General features: G+C 36.2%; 2 protein-coding genes across 5 annotated transcripts in view; both read right to left on the reverse strand.

Annotated features, from left to right (window-relative positions):
• Positions 1-655: 655 nt before the first annotated feature.
• On the reverse strand, positions 656-1,497 carry LOC107594677 (putative ferric-chelate reductase 1). The gene is given in 4 exon segments (XM_071582412.1): positions 656-754; positions 978-1,055; positions 1,305-1,308; positions 1,310-1,497. Coding segments are annotated over 4 exon segments (369 nt in total).
• A 5,469-nt stretch (positions 1,498-6,966) lies between these two features.
• agla (amylo-alpha-1, 6-glucosidase, 4-alpha-glucanotransferase a) overlaps positions 6,967-18,761 on the reverse strand; it is a 37,641-nt gene continuing 25,846 nt past the window's right edge. For 3 of the 4 annotated variants that reach the window (XM_016284779.1, XM_016284778.1, XM_016284777.1), the window contains exons 24-34: positions 17,086-17,261; positions 16,777-16,879; positions 16,179-16,404; positions 14,962-15,073; positions 14,738-14,873; positions 14,492-14,604; positions 13,820-14,022; positions 8,712-8,809; positions 8,543-8,630; positions 8,326-8,459; positions 6,967-7,565 (exon numbers count right to left, since the gene is read on the reverse strand). In XM_016284779.1, the coding sequence (XP_016140265.1) occupies positions 7,448-7,565; positions 8,326-8,459; positions 8,543-8,630; positions 8,712-8,809; positions 13,820-14,022; positions 14,492-14,604; positions 14,738-14,873; positions 14,962-15,073; positions 16,179-16,404; positions 16,777-16,879; positions 17,086-17,261 (1,507 nt within the window). In that variant the 3' untranslated portion in view covers positions 6,967-7,447. Of the gene's footprint in view, positions 7,566-8,325; positions 8,460-8,542; positions 8,631-8,711; positions 8,810-10,280; positions 10,484-13,819; positions 14,023-14,491; positions 14,605-14,737; positions 14,874-14,961; positions 15,074-16,178; positions 16,405-16,776; positions 16,880-17,085; positions 17,262-18,761 lie in introns of all 4 variants that reach the window. The other variant, XM_016284780.1, reaches the window with a different exon arrangement.

Raw genomic sequence — 18,761 nt, forward strand, 5'->3', positions numbered from 1 at the left:
AATAGATCAATATAAGCTTTCTGGACCAAAAAAAAAAAGTTTCATATTAGGCCTTCAGGTCATTTTGAACCGCGAGGGAAAGATGTTACAAAAAGTGGGGGAAGGATGAAGGTTAAGCATTTGACATGAAATTTAGTTCAGAATATCAGAATACTAAAAAATATTACAAAACAAAAAAGAACAATGCTGTTCAACTCTGTTATTACACCAAAGGTTGTAAACTAGTGCTGTCAAATAATTAATCACATCCAAAATAAAAGTGTTTGTTTACATAAAATATGTATGTGTACTGTGTATATTTATTATGTATATATAAATACATACACATACAGTATATATTTTGAAAATATTTACATGTATATACATTTATATATTTATATTCTTATATTTTATATTATATATAAATATATTTAACATAAACATAACATATTTTTCTTAAAAAAAATAAAAATAAATAAATAAATATATAAATATATATATATATATGCATGTGTTTGTATTTATATATACATAATACATATACACAATATATACACACATATATTATGTAAACATAAACTTTTATTTTGGATGCAATTAATCGTTTGACAGCACTATTGTAAACATAATAAAAGTAAATATTAGTGAAATACAATGAACACAGATGGAATAAGTTTTACCTGAACCGAATATCTGCGTTGTTGTTGTTAGGAGCTTTCCATAGAAACACAATAGTTGATTTGCTAACACTTGAAGTGTGACTGACAGCTGAGCCCTGAAAGATAAAGAATGCTGGTTCACATCAGTGTGTACAATACTGTCTGCATTTCCAAATGCTGCTATATATAAATATGTATCCAGACACTTCAGCAGAGATAAATAAAATAATGCAAAGCAAACTTCTTTCTTGAAAGAAGTTTCCCAAAATCATAAAGGTTTGGACAACATTACTGTAAGCAAATGATGACAGAATGTTCATTTTTAAATAAACATCTTACCGTTGTTCCACAGTTGAGTAATTGAACATCGCTTCCCGTGACTGTGAAGGTTCCTACTGGACCCGTCTCATCCCAGGCCTGAAAAAGAAAGCCCCCGAACCCAGTCTCATTTGCTTGCAATGTCACTGCCAAAAAATAAAAGTTATGTGAACTTTGAACAGTGGACTTGGGAGAAACTGACTCATACATTCACTAAAAATCACAAGACAGCAGTTGCTTAAACGCCATTGCCAGAATGGCTCTAGTATCATGTGTTTGCAGACGCCACTTTTTTTGATATTTTGTATGAAATTCAATTTATATATTTTTACAGGTCCTGTCACAAACCTGTGATCACCTGACCCTCTGTGTAGTTCGAGACGTCTGTGGTGACTCTATATGGAGGTTCTAATATAGAGGCAGGATTATTTCTATGATTAGGAGTCATAGATGTGCATGCCGGAGTCACCTCTCCATTGCTGTATGCAGTTACAGCATGAAGATTCAGTCCCAAAACCAGGATGAGAAACTGTTTATTCATCTAAAACCGGATAAATCAAAAAGATTTCAATTTTAATGGCACATTGACAACAATTATAAATAATAACATTGACAATCATTGACATTTTAATGTAAACAATACAAATTAAGTGCACTATTTTGGTTCCAGTTAGTTTTAACCATGCAAGAGTTACTAACTTTCACAAAATCAAACAGCGATATTGAGTTGCTTTCCAGAAAATATCAGTACAGCTGATGTGTGTCAGGAATAAGAGGGTTTTATATGCGCTTGATACCAGGAAGGTAAACAATGAGCAGACAGAAAAACATCCTTATTGATAGGGGAAGATCATAAAGTAAAGGGAGTGGATATGTGAAGTATAAGCAAGTGAAAATGGCGAATTATGAATAAATAAATAAAGGTGGTTATTTGAATTATGAGGAAATAAAACCTACATGTAACTCTTTCAAGTCTGTTGAGCTTCTTAGATGTGTAATAATGGATGAATGGAGTTCAGTGCTCACATAAAACTAACAGAGATCACATGAATGTGCATTGTTGTAGATTATATTTCATTTACATGTCACACATGAGTACATTTTATTGTACAAAATTCTTGCGATAAGAAGTCTGATTCATCACGTGTAAATGGGTTGCCAGGTTCCTTGGCCTACTTTTAGTAATTTAACTAAAAAACAGACAGGCCTACAGTATATTAGCTTTGTAAAACCCTTTATAGAACCATGTGTTTATATAGTGTATATAGCACATCATTTAGCAGTTCAATTTTCAGCAGTTTTAAGCTGCATTTTTTCAAATAAAGCTTTAAGAAGTATATCATAACAACAAGCTCCAAAGTTGAACAGCATGGCAATTTTATTTTACATTTTATTTAATGTGAATTATTGAACGATATAGGCCTACTCTATCTTTAAAATAGAATCTATGTATTTATTATTACAGTCCATTTTTATAGCCCTGTGTCAGGACATGGACTACAGTATGCATGTTCTAAAAGATATTAAGCATATAATCGTGTGGCTTTCAGGACAATTTCTAAGATGAATGTTAGGATATATTTAGTGAACATGAAATTTTGACGTGTTTGAAATATAAATCAAATAAAGCTTTGCTCTATGGGAAATCCTAACACTTGCTGAATGAGAGTAAATGCACCAATCACAATACATGAAAAACCTGAAAACTAGAACACAATATAAAGTTGGGACACATGCTACGCATTCACAGTCACAAATAAGAGTTTTTACACCCACTTGAAATTCAATCAGTCTGAATTTATGGGATAGATATTTCCTTTGTCAAGAAAGAGCCGTCAAACTACTTCACAGTCCCACTGCTGCTTCTGGAGGAGCAAACATCTCATTCTTACACAGTAAGTTTACTTTGCTGTCTTTGAATGAGAATCTAACTGCTGAAGAACACTAATTGTTTTAATTTTTAAATATTTTATTGGTTACACGGCTTCATAATTGATGGCTACAAAAACATGCATGTAAATGAACAAATTTATTTTTTATTTTGCTTAATTATCTTTAAAGTTCTCAGATCTCTAAGTTCTCAGATCTCAAACTTTGTTTACCATTTCATGCTGTTTGGTCAATCAATCAATCAATCAATCAATCAATCAATCAATCAATCAATCAATCAATCAATTCAGATAAATAAGCACGTGTGCACGTGTTTTAGATGCACGTTGAAATTCTCCTGCTGTTGTGTGTTTGTTGCGTGAGGAGGGTCACAGCTTACCCCGATGGGCAAGTGGAGGATTCCTGTCAAAGCATGAACCCCAACCACACTGATTTTAAGTCCCAAATAAGCAGCTCTCTTTACAAAGTCTCTGTGAACAGCACCACATTCACACCAGGACAAACCATCACTGGTGAGGGCAGTTTCTAACTGCTGCTGCTTTTTAGGTTTTTAGATATTAGGCTTTTAATGAAAGTTTATTGGTAATCCATTGTTAAAGGAATAGTTAACCCAAAAATGTAAAGTTTCTGAAAATTGACTCACCCTCAGGCCATCCAAGATGTATATGAGTTTGCATCAAGGGGTCCTCTGCAGTGAATGGATGCTCAGTCCCACTGCTGCTTCTGGAGGAGCAAACATCTCATTCTTACACAGTAAGTTTACTTTGCTGTCTTTGAATGAGAATCTAACTGCTGAAGAACACTAATTGTTTTAATTTTTAAATATTTTATTGGTTACACGGCTTCATAATTGATGGCTACAAAAACATGCATGTAAATGAACAAATTTATTTTTTATTTTGCTTAATTATCTTTAAAGTTCTCAGATCTCTAAGTTCTCAGATCTCAAACTTTGTTTACCATTTCATGCTGTTTGGTCAATCAATCAATCAATCAATCAATCAATCAATCAATCAATCAATCAATTCAGATAAATAAGCACGTGTTGTTGTTTTTTAGATGCACGTTGAAATTCTCCTGCTGTTGTGTGTTTGTTGCGTGAGGAGGGTCACAGCTTACCCCGATGGGCAAGTGGAGGATTCCTGTCAAAGCATGAACCCCAACCACACTGATTTTAAGTCCCAAATAAGCAGCTCTCTTTACAAAGTCTCTGTGAACAGCACCACATTCACACCAGGACAAACCATCACTGGTGAGGGCAGTTTCTAACTGCTGCTGCTTTTTAGGTTTTTAGATATTAGGCTTTTAATGAAAGTTTATTGGTAATCCATTGTTAAAGGAATAGTTAACCCAAAAATGTAAAGTTTCTGAAAATTGACTCACCCTCAGGCCATCCAAGATGTATATGAGTTTGCATCAAGGGGTCCTCTGCAGTGAATGGATGCTGTCAGAATGAGAGTTCAACCAGCTGGGAAAAACTACACAATCCACAACATGAATCCAGTCCATCAATTAACATCTTGTGAATTCAAAAGCTGGATGTTTGTAATAAACAAATGGATCATTAAGGCATCTAAAATATAATATTGCTTTCTCCAGTAAAAGTGATCTCATCTGAATCAGGAGAGAAATACACACAGATCAAGCACTGTTTACAAGCAAAAACAGTCCAAAACAGTTACAAACAAATATATTGGTGGATTTTGATAAGAGTGGACAACATTGGATGGACCTTTTCACTGGAGGAAGCGTTATTATTAAGGAGTGGTATTTTGGCCAGAAATGACAGTTCTGTCAGGACCACTATCGTCAAAGATGATTGACAATTAGCATACAGTTTGGATTGGCGGTATGGTTCTATTCTGGGCAAGAACTCCCTGCGCATCCATGCAGCCTAGCATGGATGAGAGCAGGGAGAGCAGCGATAACCCCCCCCAGGGTAAACAGAACAGAACCAACATAAATGTATTGCAGATATCGTTAAAGTTCAATAATGTTATGTAAACATTTTAGAATCAGTCTGATTCAAAGAAGAATCAGAAGGCTGAATCCTGACTGACAGAGGAGGAGTTGGGGATGGAGGAGGGTAATTAGCTATTGAGCAATGCGAAAACTGCTGATCATACTGAGGATCATACTGAGGGACCTTATATATGAATGCTTAGATAGGTGTCGTATTCCCATAGGTTGATGGGGATCAGCTGAGAGTCAGCTGATGCGAGCTTGACTAACGTGACCTGCCAGAACTAACACTACGCTAGATTTTAAAGTTAAAATGATAAAGTCATGTGAATTACTTATTGTTATGCTTTTATCAGCAGTGCACCCATTCACATTGGTGAGCAATGATGGCCTGATGGTGAGTACATTTTCAGCAAATTTTCATTTTAGGATGAACTATTCCTTTAAATGAGTGAGATTTTTTAAGATGGACGAGCACAGGCTTCCTCTTATGCTGATGTTTTTGCTATTGAAACAGGATTATCAGGCAGATCATATCAAATAACTAGACATATCAAAGAATAGCCAATGGACTATTGTTAACATCACAAGCATGAGCCTGATACTAATCAGTTGCAGATGGTATTGGGGGAGCGACTTTTTCATTTCATTTCATTCGTTTTCATTCTTCCTGCATTTGATTGGACAAAAAATCTGCACAGTGCAGAATGAATCATCATTTTATTTTCCAGAAAAAGAAAGACTAATTTTAAATGTGTACATCAATCAATTAATTAATTAATATATATATTTTTTAATTTATGAGTACATTCTCCAAGCAATTCTACCTTAACACTTTGAAATTATGCTGTATTATTGAGCGTAATTTCCAACAATATCATGGCAATTTGTATCCATTTTACATTTTGGTGAATCGGTGGCTAATTTCTAGGAATTCATACAAATTTTTACAATTTCATTCACGTTTTTATATGTATGTTTAAATTTATTTTATTTTTTTTTCCTGTCAGATGTACTTGGTAATTTCATGGTCTCATATTATTACCATTGTAGTTTCTTCAGTGATGAAAAGCTCATGATTATGTAAGCAGCAGGGGTCAGCTCAAGTTACGCCAACAGACCTGGAGAGGTCAATACACATCTCTGTGTTTAACTCTCAGTAACCCTGCAGGCGGCAGAGAATGCCTCCGAATTCCAAGGCTTCATGTTACAGGCTCGAGAGGTGGGCGGAAAAACTGCAGTGGGACGCTTTACATCAATAAATATCAACCAATCCCGTGCCCTGAACTGCTTCAACATAGAGGTGCTCTATTGTTATTTTAAGATGGAGCTAATGCATTCAATTTCTCATTCCTATTCAATGCAGACATTTAAATATTAGCTGCAGTATTTGCTTTAATGCTAAAATGAGGCACGAGTCATGGAAACGCTCTGATTTTGGCCTTCAGAACTCAACTCTCAGCCAAGCATCTGCAGACAAGAAATCCCAGTTTGAGGCTACATGGGAAGCACCGGCAAACTCCTCCTTGGGTGACATTCAGTTCTTGTATGTTTAACTCTTGTTCAAAGAGGCAAATACACTCGTAATCTTCTCAAATGAAACACTATTATTTCAATGCCCTTCCAGTGTGACGTTTGTCAAAGACTATAGATCTTTTTGGACCATGGTGAACAGCTCTACAATTCGCATTCAATCCTCTACAACAATAAAACCACCAACTGCTTCTCAGCAAACTAGTTCTTTACCAGTGAGTATTCTAATAGACATGCTCTAATTTTCTCATAATCAGGTGCTTGATTGTTCTTTTATGTTCTTTTTTCAACAGAACTCCAGCCACAAAAGCAGACATTTGAGTGCAGTGTGGCTCAATGTGATTCTCCATGCACTAATTTTACACTCACTTTTACTTTTGATCAACCTTTGATCATTCTAACTAGTTTTATATGAAAACACTCTTGATGTTTTAGATTAAAAGCAATAAAACTTGATAATAAAAGCTTTTACAGCATTCATTGAATATAGCTACGCAATAACTGTGGAGAATGTGAATACTTTAATTATGTAATAAAATAAATAATTGGCAACGAAAATGTCGGTGCTTTCTGAATAAAAACAAAAAGTTATAGTTTAAAAATAATATTTTCCAGATACTCAGTCTTCAAACATTCTTTTTTATTTCTCATCTATCCGTTTTTAGTTTTCCTAATTATTCATTCATTTCGAAACATGCAAACAAAAACATATAGCGAGTTTCAAAAGTAACCTTACATCACTGAAAGATGTTTGTGTGCAAAGAAGTAGGACAAACACTACACATTAACTAATTATAGGTTATACTAGACATTTTCGGAATATTCTGACAGAATAACATCAACATTTTAATGACGTACCTCAGCTACATAAAGGGCAAACTCACAGTCTCTAATAGTCTAGTAGAAGCTGGATGAGCAAGGGAGGGGAACATGAGGAACAAGGAAATCTCATTTTAATTCTGAAGTACAGGATGTTGTGTTGTACTTTACACTCTATCAGCTATGAGCTCACAGTGGTAACATGTCCTCAGACCTGTTTAGGTAAACAGCACTCAAACAAGATTGCACAGGAACACTTGTGGAAGACGAAGGTGCAGGATCTCTGCTCACAGATCATGAAGAACCTCAAGCACGGCGGCAAGAGACCAGGCCTGGGTTTCACAGCTAAAAGGGCAGTACTGGCCATTCTCATTAGTGAGCTCTGGCAGTCCCTTCCAGGATGACCTGAGGAACAGAAAACAGATATATCAGATCCTGATTACATGGCCACATTATGCAGATTTGATCTCCATGCACAACATAAGATTTAATAGCGCATTAACCATGTGTTTTTACAAGCCATAATCATTTTGCAATCATTTATTATTCCTTCAACACTTAAAATGTTCAGCATAATTTCTCAGTTGTTGAAACCGCATCTGTTTGGTGACTATAGTGACATTGAAATTACAGACTTCAGCTTTAAATTGAATGAAGAACAATAGTTGCGTTTCCATTACCATTCAAAATTACGAATTGAAAATACGCCCAATGGAAATAAGTCAATTTCACAAAAACACCCATATATCGCAAAAACTTTTTAAAGCTTGCATGAGGTGGTTTTTCAGGCAATTCGAAAAAAGAATATTTCGCAAACCTGCAATGGAAACAGTTTTTGCGCATAACATCGGTTAACGGAAACGGCGTCATTTCGCAATAGTTTTTTATCGACATTTATAAAGTATAGCAAAAGTTTCGTGCAAATCTGTAATGGAAATGCACCTAGTGACAGACCATTATATTGGCATTATATGTGTTGAAAATAGGTGTTTATTCATTTTTATAAAGTTGTGTATATCTCATTTGCTAACTTCAAATTTTACAAAGTAATATTTGCAATATTCCAGCTATAAGTCATGACACCAGTGATTTTAAAACCCATTTTGGTCAACCAATGGTATTGTTTACTGTTTCTGAGGGCAATAATTGTTCATGCAGCATTAACCTTTCCATGTGGACATAATGGCGAGAGAGGACATTCTTCACCAAATACACTGTTTCGTCATAGGTGTCTTTTCCAAGCTTCTTTGCAAAGTAGATCTTTGCACGGAGGAAGTAACCGATAGGCCAGAGCCACTCCTAATGAGGTAGATGCATAGAAACGTTAGGAATCCTAAAGAAAGCTAAAATTGTGCTGATGAAGCAGTACAAATGGATCTTACAGGGCCTTGATGGTAGTTGAAGCCCCTGGCGAGGTTGTAGTTGTCATTTTCCAGAGAATTGTCATAAACACCACAGTAAACCATGTCACTATTCAAACAAACAAATCATGAGTCACACACAGGAAGAAGGTTCCAGGTAATGCAGTATAATTCATTTAAGGACTCTCACTCTGGGTCTAAGGTCTTCATCCCAAGAGGGCCAAGCAATTTCTCTTCTGAAATGTTCAGTGCTTCCCAAGCATGCTCCACAGTAAACAGCTCTGGAGCCTAGGAAGGAAAACCATTAGAAATATACTAATTATTTATAACTATTAAAGGTGACATATCATGAAAATCCTTTTTCTGTGTTTAAGTGCTTAGGTAAATTTTTTTTGTAAGCCTTTCTCTGCAAGCTTGTGAAAAAAGGAGCCGCTGAGATTTCGCTCCCCCTGTGATGTATAAAGGGGATCTTATTATATTATTACCGCCCCTTAAACTGCAAGCATCCACCCACGGCGCCACCATTGTATGGCGACAATTGACAGCGGTTTACCAGTTCTAATGCCATGACAAAAGTTTGAGCAAAGCATGTTAACTGTTCTGTCTTTGCCTGCATTGAAGAGCACAGAACACTATTTAGAGTCCCACCCTCAGAGGAGACAAGAGAGCAGTGGGTTTACTGATTTATTTACTGCATATTACACTACACAGATCTAATATAAACATGATTTCTTTCCCAGCTGTTTACCTTCACAGACATAACTGACTTTTTTTGTAACACGTGTGTTTTTATCATAAACTTTTGTGTATTTGACAGTTTAAGCGCAATAAGACATGAAAGAGAACTTCGTTTATTATTTGCATGCAGTGTGACAGACGCTTTCTGTGCGAGTGCTTCAGATGTGTGGGCTCAGAATACTGTATATCAGAAGTTTTAACTATTATGTTTTTTTGCAGATAATCTGAGGAACGAGCTGTAAAGGCACAAGCTGTAAAGGCACTGTGCTTTTCTAGAAAAGGGGGCGGGGAGCAGCAACTCATTTGCATTTAAAGAGACATGCACCAAATCAGTGTGCTTCTGCTTCCACTCAAAATAGGCATTTTCAAAATGATATAATAAATGATCTGTGGGGTATTTTGAGCTGAAACTTCTGACACATTCTGGTGACATCTGAGACTTATATTACATATTGTAAAAAGGGGCATAATAGGTCTCCTTTAAGCTTTTACTCACTAACTTAGATCCTCACCAGCCAAGGAAGCAGAAACAATAATTTGCTTCCAAAAAATGACTTTCACTGATATTTTGAGCATTGTCATGGCACATGTTTCCTACTCACATAAAAACATAGCATGTCACCAGTTTACAAAGACTTGATGTGAATGAACAACAATTTTAAATAAACTGTCAATCTGAGTAATTATGGTTGCTAATTATAAAATCAAATGAACATAAAACATAAAAACAGCTGTAAATAATTTTAGATTATGCTAAAAATCATTATAAAACACTATGAAATATAACAAATAATATATATATAGCAAATAAATAAATAAGCAAACACATAAATAATATATAAATAAATAGGCAAATAAACAAATAATAAAATAAATAAGCAAACATGCAAATAAAAAGTAAATATATACATTTGCAAATAAATAACTAAGCAAACAAAAATAAAATAAAAATATAAACATATTGGCTTTTTTCTCTCTTTCAGATAAAAACAAGTGTGTTAGTTTTAGAACAAATCCTCACCACCACCATGGCAATGGGAAAGTTGGGTCTGAGCTGATAGTCACACCAGGGGCTGGAGGCTCCGTAGCTGTCTTTGTAAATCCCCCGCTTATGAACCAACTCGGGATGCTTCTCATTGGGGTCATTGGACACATAGAACATCTTCTCAAAATTCTGCTGGATTTTTCTGTCCCATTCATCATAGGACATAGAGAGCTGTTTGCCTACAGGTATAACATACATGTTTGTGATTAAGAGATTCTGTATTGGCACATTTGGAGTAAATTACAAATATTAGATTTGATCCAAAGCATAGGCAGATATCTTTTAAGGCAGCATCCTATGATTTGAAATGGAATCTCGGTAAGTGATGCTCACAATTAATACACACATAAATGACTGGGATAAATTATAAATTATGACTTCCATACATTTTTTAAACTTTTCTGAATCAAATTAAATATAGCTTCCATTACTCTCAACTTGTCTGCCATCATGGATTAATTTTTTCACTGAACTTGTTGAATAACGCATCTAAGAGGGCAGCATAATTTTGCTTTCTACCTTTTTGAAATAGACTGCACATTGGGAATGTGCCTGATGATGCCTTAAAATGGCTGTGTAGAAAGGCAGATTGGTAAGTTTTGGAACAAACTAATGTTTTGAGAACTAGTATGGGCCATCTGAGCTCACCGTCTTTGTGTATGGCCACACTATTGTAAGGAAAGAGCCCTAGTTTATGTAGCGCCACCAGCCAACGCAATGTAGATTTGCACAGACCCACTATTTCCACCGCTGAACCATCTCTGCATTAGGAACACAAGAGTCATATTAAATGATGGCAACAGACATAGAAAGGGAGACAGAGAAAAGAGATCCACTTATAAATGGCATCTTATAAATAGAATATATTTGGCTTTAAGAGATTTCAACACATGCCTGGGTGTAGCTGGTATCCCTTTGTTGCGGGCCCTCTCGCTTTCTCCCATTTTGTCCATCCAGGTCCCACAGTTGAACCGATTTCCACCATACACAAAGCCAGTGTCGGGGTTCACCTTGGCCACAATGTTGAAGCCTGAGAAGGTTTAGAATACAATAGATTCAACATTTTCTCAAAGAAATCTTGAAAAAAAGTCCTAAAAAATGTTTTAAAAAGGGTTTACCTTCGTCTCTCATATTGTTGTCAATCTGTGGTCCGGCGTTCCTCTCTCTGAACTCTATACCCTGCATGTGGCGCTCCATGGCCTCATGAATGACCTCATTCAGCAGCTGATCCTGCGCCATCACCGAAACAAAACAATACAGGTCTGTACAATCTGGGTAACAGTGAAACCAAAATTGGCATTCACAATGCATTATACAGTCTATTATAACTACTGGTGAACATTTTTTTGTCAGCAAGAATACAAAATTGACCAAATGTGACAGAAATGTTTTCTAAGGGTGCGCCTCAATCAGCTCCCTAGTTCAGTAGTCAGGACACTGATCAGGGAGTTGGCCATTTTAAGGGCGGTCTCAATCGCGAAATCCTTCCAGTGCACTGGAACATTCGCTCCCTGAAAAATCCCACAATGCACCATTGAAACTTTCCCTTACCGGAAATTACGTCACATTTCTGAAGCGCTAAACATAAAACGCACGAGGCAACTCGATAAATATAAGACAAACTGCTTTTTTAGTATGTTTTGACAAACATCGCTAAACAGGTAGTGAACACATTTAGTTAACATTTACAATTAATGTTCAGCTGAAATGTAGTAAGAACATGTAACAGAACAACGTGTTTAAAGATAATAAAATTAATATCAAAAAGAGATTGGTCCTGCCTGTTCCAGAGGTGATGTTTTTTAATTTTAAAACAATGTTGTCCGTTCATGTTCTACGTAGTCGCCGGAAATTGAGTAATCACTGTCCCAATGTGCAGTGAGCCAGGGAACTTACCAGTGACCGGATTCGTGTACAAGATATACTGATTCACGAGCTTGGGAGATAGGGAGCTGATTGAGATGCACCCTTACATTATGAATGTCTTTACTATTTCAAATCAATGTTCTTCTTTTTAACTTTCTATTCATCAAAGTATCCTCAAAAATGTTTACACAGAAATATTAAGCAGCACAACTGATTTCAACATTGATAATGACAAGAAATGTTTCTTGAGCATCAAATCAGCATTATAATGATTTCTGAAGGATCATGTGAGACTCAAGACTAGAGTAATAGCAGCTGAAAATTCAGCATCATTTTATCAGTTATTTTTAATTGTAACAATATTTCACAAATGTTACTGTACTATATTTTTGATTTAAAAAAAAATAAAAAATTTAACCTTTGTGTGATGTTTAAAAAAAAAAAAAAACCACTTAACGACTCCAAACTTTTTAACAGTAATGTATATTAATATACAGTGGGTACGGAAAGTATTCAGACCCCCTTACATTTTTCACTCTTTGTTATATTGCAGCCATTTGCTAAAATCATTTAAGTTAAATTTTTTTCCTCAATGTACACACAGCACCCCATATTGACAGAAAAACACACATTTTTAGGTCTCTCCAGAGATGCTCAATTGGGTTTAAGTCAGGGCTCTGGCTGGGCCACTTTTGTGTATTTGACAGTTTAAGCGCAATAAGACATGAAAGAGAACTTCGTTTATTATTTGCATGCAGTGTGACAGACGCTTTCTGTGCGAGTGCTTCAGATGTGTGGGCTCAGAATACTGTATATCAGAAGTTTTAACTATTATGTTTTTTTGCAGATAATCTGAGGAACGAGCTGTAAAGGCACAAGCTGTAAAGGCACTGTGCTTTTCTAGAAAAGGGGGCGGGGAGCAGCAACTCATTTGCATTTAAAGAGACATGCACCAAATCAGTGTGCTTCTGCTTCCACTCAAAATAGGCATTTTCAAAATGATATAATAAATGATCTGTGGGGTATTTTGAGCTGAAACTTCTGACACATTCTGGTGACATCTGAGACTTATATTACATATTGTAAAAAGGGGCATAATAGGTCTCCTTTAAGCTTTTACTCACTAACTTAGATCCTCACCAGCCAAGGAAGCAGAAACAATAATTTGCTTCCAAAAAATGACTTTCACTGATATTTTGAGCATTGTCATGGCACATGTTTCCTACTCACATAAAAACATAGCATGTCACCAGTTTACAAAGACTTGATGTGAATGAACAACAATTTTAAATAAACTGTCAATCTGAGTAATTATGGTTGCTAATTATAAAATCAAATGAACATAAAACATAAAAACAGCTGTAAATAATTTTAGATTATGCTAAAAATCATTATAAAACACTATGAAATATAACAAATAATATATATATAGCAAATAAATAAATAAGCAAACACATAAATAATATATAAATAAATAGGCAAATAAACAAATAATAAAATAAATAAGCAAACATGCAAATAAAAAGTAAATATATACATTTGCAAATAAATAACTAAGCAAACAAAAATAAAATAAAAATATAAACATATTGGCTTTTTTCTCTCTTTCAGATAAAAACAAGTGTGTTAGTTTTAGAACAAATCCTCACCACCACCATGGCAATGGGAAAGTTGGGTCTGAGCTGATAGTCACACCAGGGGCTGGAGGCTCCGTAGCTGTCTTTGTAAATCCCCCGCTTATGAACCAACTCGGGATGCTTCTCATTGGGGTCATTGGACACATAGAACATCTTCTCAAAATTCTGCTGGATTTTTCTGTCCCATTCTTCATAGAACATAGAGAGCTGTTTGCCTACAGGTATAACATACATGTTTGTGATTAAGAGATTCTGTATTGGCACATTTGGAGTAAATTACAAATATTAGATTTGATCCAAAGCATAGGCAGATATCTTTTAAGGCAGCATCCTATGATTTGAAATGGAATCTCGGTAAGTGATGCTCACAATTAATACACACATAAATGACTGGGATAAATTATAAATTATGACTTCCATACATTTTTTAAACTTTTCTGAATCAAATTAAATATAGCTTCCATTACTCTCAACTTGTCTGCCATCATGGATTAATTTTTTCACTGAACTTGTTGAATAACGCATCTAAGAGGGCAGCATAATTTTGCTTTCTACCTTTTTGAAATAGACTGCACATTGGGAATGTGCCTGATGATGCCTTAAAATGGCTGTGTAGAAAGGCAGATTGGTAAGTTTTGGAACAAACTAATGTTTTGAGAACTAGTATGGGCCATCTGAGCTCACCGTCTTTGTGTATGGCCACACTATTGTAAGGAAAGAGCCCTAGTTTATGTAGCGCCACCAGCCAACGCAATGTAGATTTGCACAGACCCACTATTTCCACCGCTGAACCATCTCTGCATTAGGAACACAAGAGTCATATTAAATGATGGCAACAGACATAGAAAGGGAGACAGAGAAAAGAGATCCACTTATAAATGGCATCTTATAAATAGAATATATTTGGCTTTAAGAGATTTCAACACATGCCTGGGTGTAGCTGGTATCCCTTTGTTGCGGGCCCTCTCGCTTTCTCCCATTTTGTCCATCCAGGTCCCACAGTTGAACCGATTTCCACCATACACAAAGCCAGTGTCGGGGTTCACCTTGGCCACAATGTTGAAGCCTGAGAAGGTTTAGAATACAATAGATTCAACATTTTCTCAAAGAAATCTTGAAAAAAAGTCCTAAAAAATGTTTTAAAAAGGGTTTACCTTCGTCTCTCATATTGTTGTCAATCTGTGGTCCGGCGTTCCTCTCTCTGAACTCTATACCCTGCATGTGGCGCTCCATGGCCTCATGAATGACCTCATTCAGCAGCTGATCCTGCGCCATCACCGAAACAAAACAATACAGGTGACATCTGGGTAACAGTGAAACCAAAATTTGCATTCACAATGCATTATATAGTCTATTATAACTACGATTAGGCATCGACCAATTATCGGCCTGGCTGAATATTGGCACTGATATTAAGCATTTTTCTGGTTATCGTAACTGTTATTTTCAAAACTGATTTGCCGATAAAATAATTTAAAAGCATTTCAAGAAAATTTTTGTCAGAGACCTTGTTATTAATAATTTTGACAGTCATTTTCATTTTTACACCAGACATAATTAATTTAATTTATGCATTTAGCAGACGCTTTTATCCAAAGCGACTTGCAGTGCATTCAGGCTATACATTTTTCACAAGTATGTGTGTTCCCTGGGAATTGAACCGACAACCGTTTGCGTTGTTAACGCAATGCTCTACCACTGAGCCACAGGAACATTTTATATATATATTATAATAATAATAGTAATAATAATAGTAATAATAATAATAATAATAATAATAATAATAATAATAATAATAATAATAATAATAATAATAATAATAATAATAATAATAATAATAATAATAATAATAATAATAATAATAATAATAATAATAATAATAATAATAATAATAATAATAATAATAATAATAATAATAATAATAATAGACAAACAGACATACAGTATATATCAGTTCAAAATATTGGTTATCGTTCTTCTTGATCTGTAATTTATCGGTATCGGCATCGGCCCTGAAAAACTTATCGGTTGACCCCTACTGTAAGTAAAAACATTTTTTTTTAAAGAAATGAATACTTTTAGTCAGCAAGAACACAAAATTGATCAAATATAACAGAAATGTCTTTACTATTTAAAATCAATGTTGTTCTTTTTTTTTTCGCAGTTTTTGCATTTTTCTATGACAGGACAGTAGAGATATGACAGGAAGTGAGTGGGAGAGAGAGAAGGGGGGGTGGGAACGGGAAAGGTCCACGAGGCGAGATTCGATCTCGGGACACCCGAAGCGCAACTGCGCCATATGTTGGCGCACTGCCCACAAGGCTATCTGCGCCAACTATGTTGTTCTTTTTAACTTTGGTGGTGTGCTCACCACAGTGCCAGCTGTCAGGGGTTTAGAGTCGTCTGTGGGGTACATCCTGGTCACAGGGCATTGGAGGATGTCAGTGCCGTTGGGTACCATGGTACAGTAGTCCTGAATGCACTGCAGCCACCACCATACCGCATCACGACAATTAAAACGGGCCCCTACACCCTCTCCCAGCAGGTTAGGAATCAATCCATGTCTCATTGTACCAGCAAAGGTCAGGATGATGTTCCTGTAAAGCAGGATGAAGAGGAAAGAAATGAACTGAGAGGGAGAAATTTAATATCATCTCTAGAGACTCAAGAATATAATGATTTGATCTGTTTCTCAAATCTACGTTCATCCATAGAGGGGGGAAATGATGCATCACAAATCTTTCCCAAATGATTCTGGATCGATTGAGACTGATATTTTAAACTAATAAATTAAGCATATACTGAATTTACACCTAAACTTGCCAAAAATGTGGCTATCTGCACTGTTGCTGAAAAACTGATATACTTTGAGAATCATTTTTGAATATGATGGCAATTCCCTGAATCAATATCAATCTGAGAAGTGGCTAAAGATTCTTATGCATTCTTGGTCTCAGTTAATTGAGTACCTGGCCTCCATGTGACGACCTGTGACCAGCATTAGTCCTCGCAGGGCGATGAATGAGTCCCTTCCCCAACAACGGAAGATTCCAGCGGAGAAATGAGGTAGGCCTGTAGAATGAAGAAATCATCAAGACCAAGAATAATAACAGATCAATGTACCAAGTCACTGTTAAGTTTAATCCTACAATCCTGTGTTAGCAGCCCAGATACTTTCGCTACTCGGCAAGCAACACTTAACGGTTCATATCCTCTGGCAACTTGTTGAACTTCATTCTGACATATTTAGGGTTTTCTGTGTGTTACTCTGGAGTCACCTGCAGCCATGGAAACACAGCACTGCTCCTTCTGCTTTGTGATCTCATTGACACGGTAAGGCACATCACTCAGGGCTGGTGAGAGAGGTGGAAGAGCTGGAAAATGTCCAACAGCACACATTTGGACCGATCCAAGAGCCAACAGCTTCACAAAAGATGAGCCATTCTGCACAAAACTAACACACACACACACACACACACACACACACAATAAGGGTAATCTTATAACAACCCACAGAAACCTCTAGAATTATAGAAACTTGAGCATACTTTCAATCATAACAAATCTTAAAGTGTAGGTTTTGATCTTGGCGAACTGACATTGCTACGCTGCTGGCATAAGTGAAGGTTTAGTGCTGAAACATGCTAATAATTACAGGGATTAGGATTTGTACTGCTTCTGCAAATTAAAGGAGATAGAACCCGGTAGCAGATCTAGAATGGTGGTGCGGTGGGGAGGAGGAGGGCTTGAGAAAATTCACATGGCACACAGTACTGAGATGGACAAGGTTCAAAGTAAATAAATAGGTTGCTATATAACAGATTAATTGGCTGCGCCGCCGGCTTGTGAGAAACAATTAGCTACTCAAAAGAGCAAATAACTGTTTTTTTGAGGATGGATTTATAGTAATAATCATGAGGGGCTTTTACACCACGTAGTTCTACAAAATTAGTTCTAGGAACTAGCGAGCAGGGTGATTCCTATAGAAACAATTTATCCCTCGGGCTGTTTTCCAGGTTGCATTTGCACCGGGAGCAGGAACTCTGTAGCAGCCGACAGCGACGTCTTTATTTGCAGCATTTAAAAACGTCAACAACCGGTGAATGGAGGATGCCTTGATCAGAGCAGTTTTTGTTGTGTGTCATGGGTTTCGTGATAATGGAGATGGAATGTAAATGCACAATTTACATTTGAAATAGCAAAAAGTTGGGCAAAGAGACAAAGTCTCCTATGACAACTTGCAGTGTTACATATCATCAAGGTTGAGAAAAGAACACAACACTGCAGAAAACAGGTAACTGCCATTATCGCTGTTTTCCATGTTTGTGAAGTAAATATGTTTACAAGGCTTTTTAAAAGGAGCAGTTTTTGTTGTGTGTCATGGGTTTCGTGATAACGGAGATGGAATGTAAATGCACAATTTACATTTGAAATAGCAAAAAGTTGGGCAAAGAGACAAAGTCTGCCATTATCGCTGTTTTCCATGTTTGTGAAGTAAATATGTTTACAAGGCTTTTTAAAAATGCAGGGTAGCCGGTGTTTCGTATGCATTTGGCCAATCAGCGTAGAGGTCTGCACAGGCTTTAAACTGAAGCCCGAACCCGACCCATAGCCGAGATCGTCTGACCCGGCCCGACCCGACCTGAGCGACACCGTTAAATTTAGAGCCCGAACTCGAAATCTTTTCCCCCCCCCACAACGAATAGCCAATTAAAAAAAAAAATGCTGTATTTCACAATTGCATGCAACGGTCAGTAAACAAATACATGTAAAGAAACAGAATCATTAAGGCTCGGCCAGTTCACAAGGCAAAATAAAAAACACTTACCAGTTATGAAAGTTTATGAACATCAGGTGCAGCGGTCACATAAATTCTGCCGAGTTTTTGAATTGTTGTATACGACAAGACGATAATTCTTCCATCGTGCAAATTATGGTCATTTTCGTCAGTTAA

Source organism: Sinocyclocheilus grahami, unplaced genomic scaffold, assembly GCF_001515645.1.
Source record: "Sinocyclocheilus grahami isolate Dianchi unplaced genomic scaffold, SAMN03320097.WGS_v1.1 scaffold188.1, whole genome shotgun sequence".
Lineage (NCBI taxonomy): Eukaryota > Metazoa > Chordata > Actinopteri > Cypriniformes > Cyprinidae > Sinocyclocheilus > Sinocyclocheilus grahami.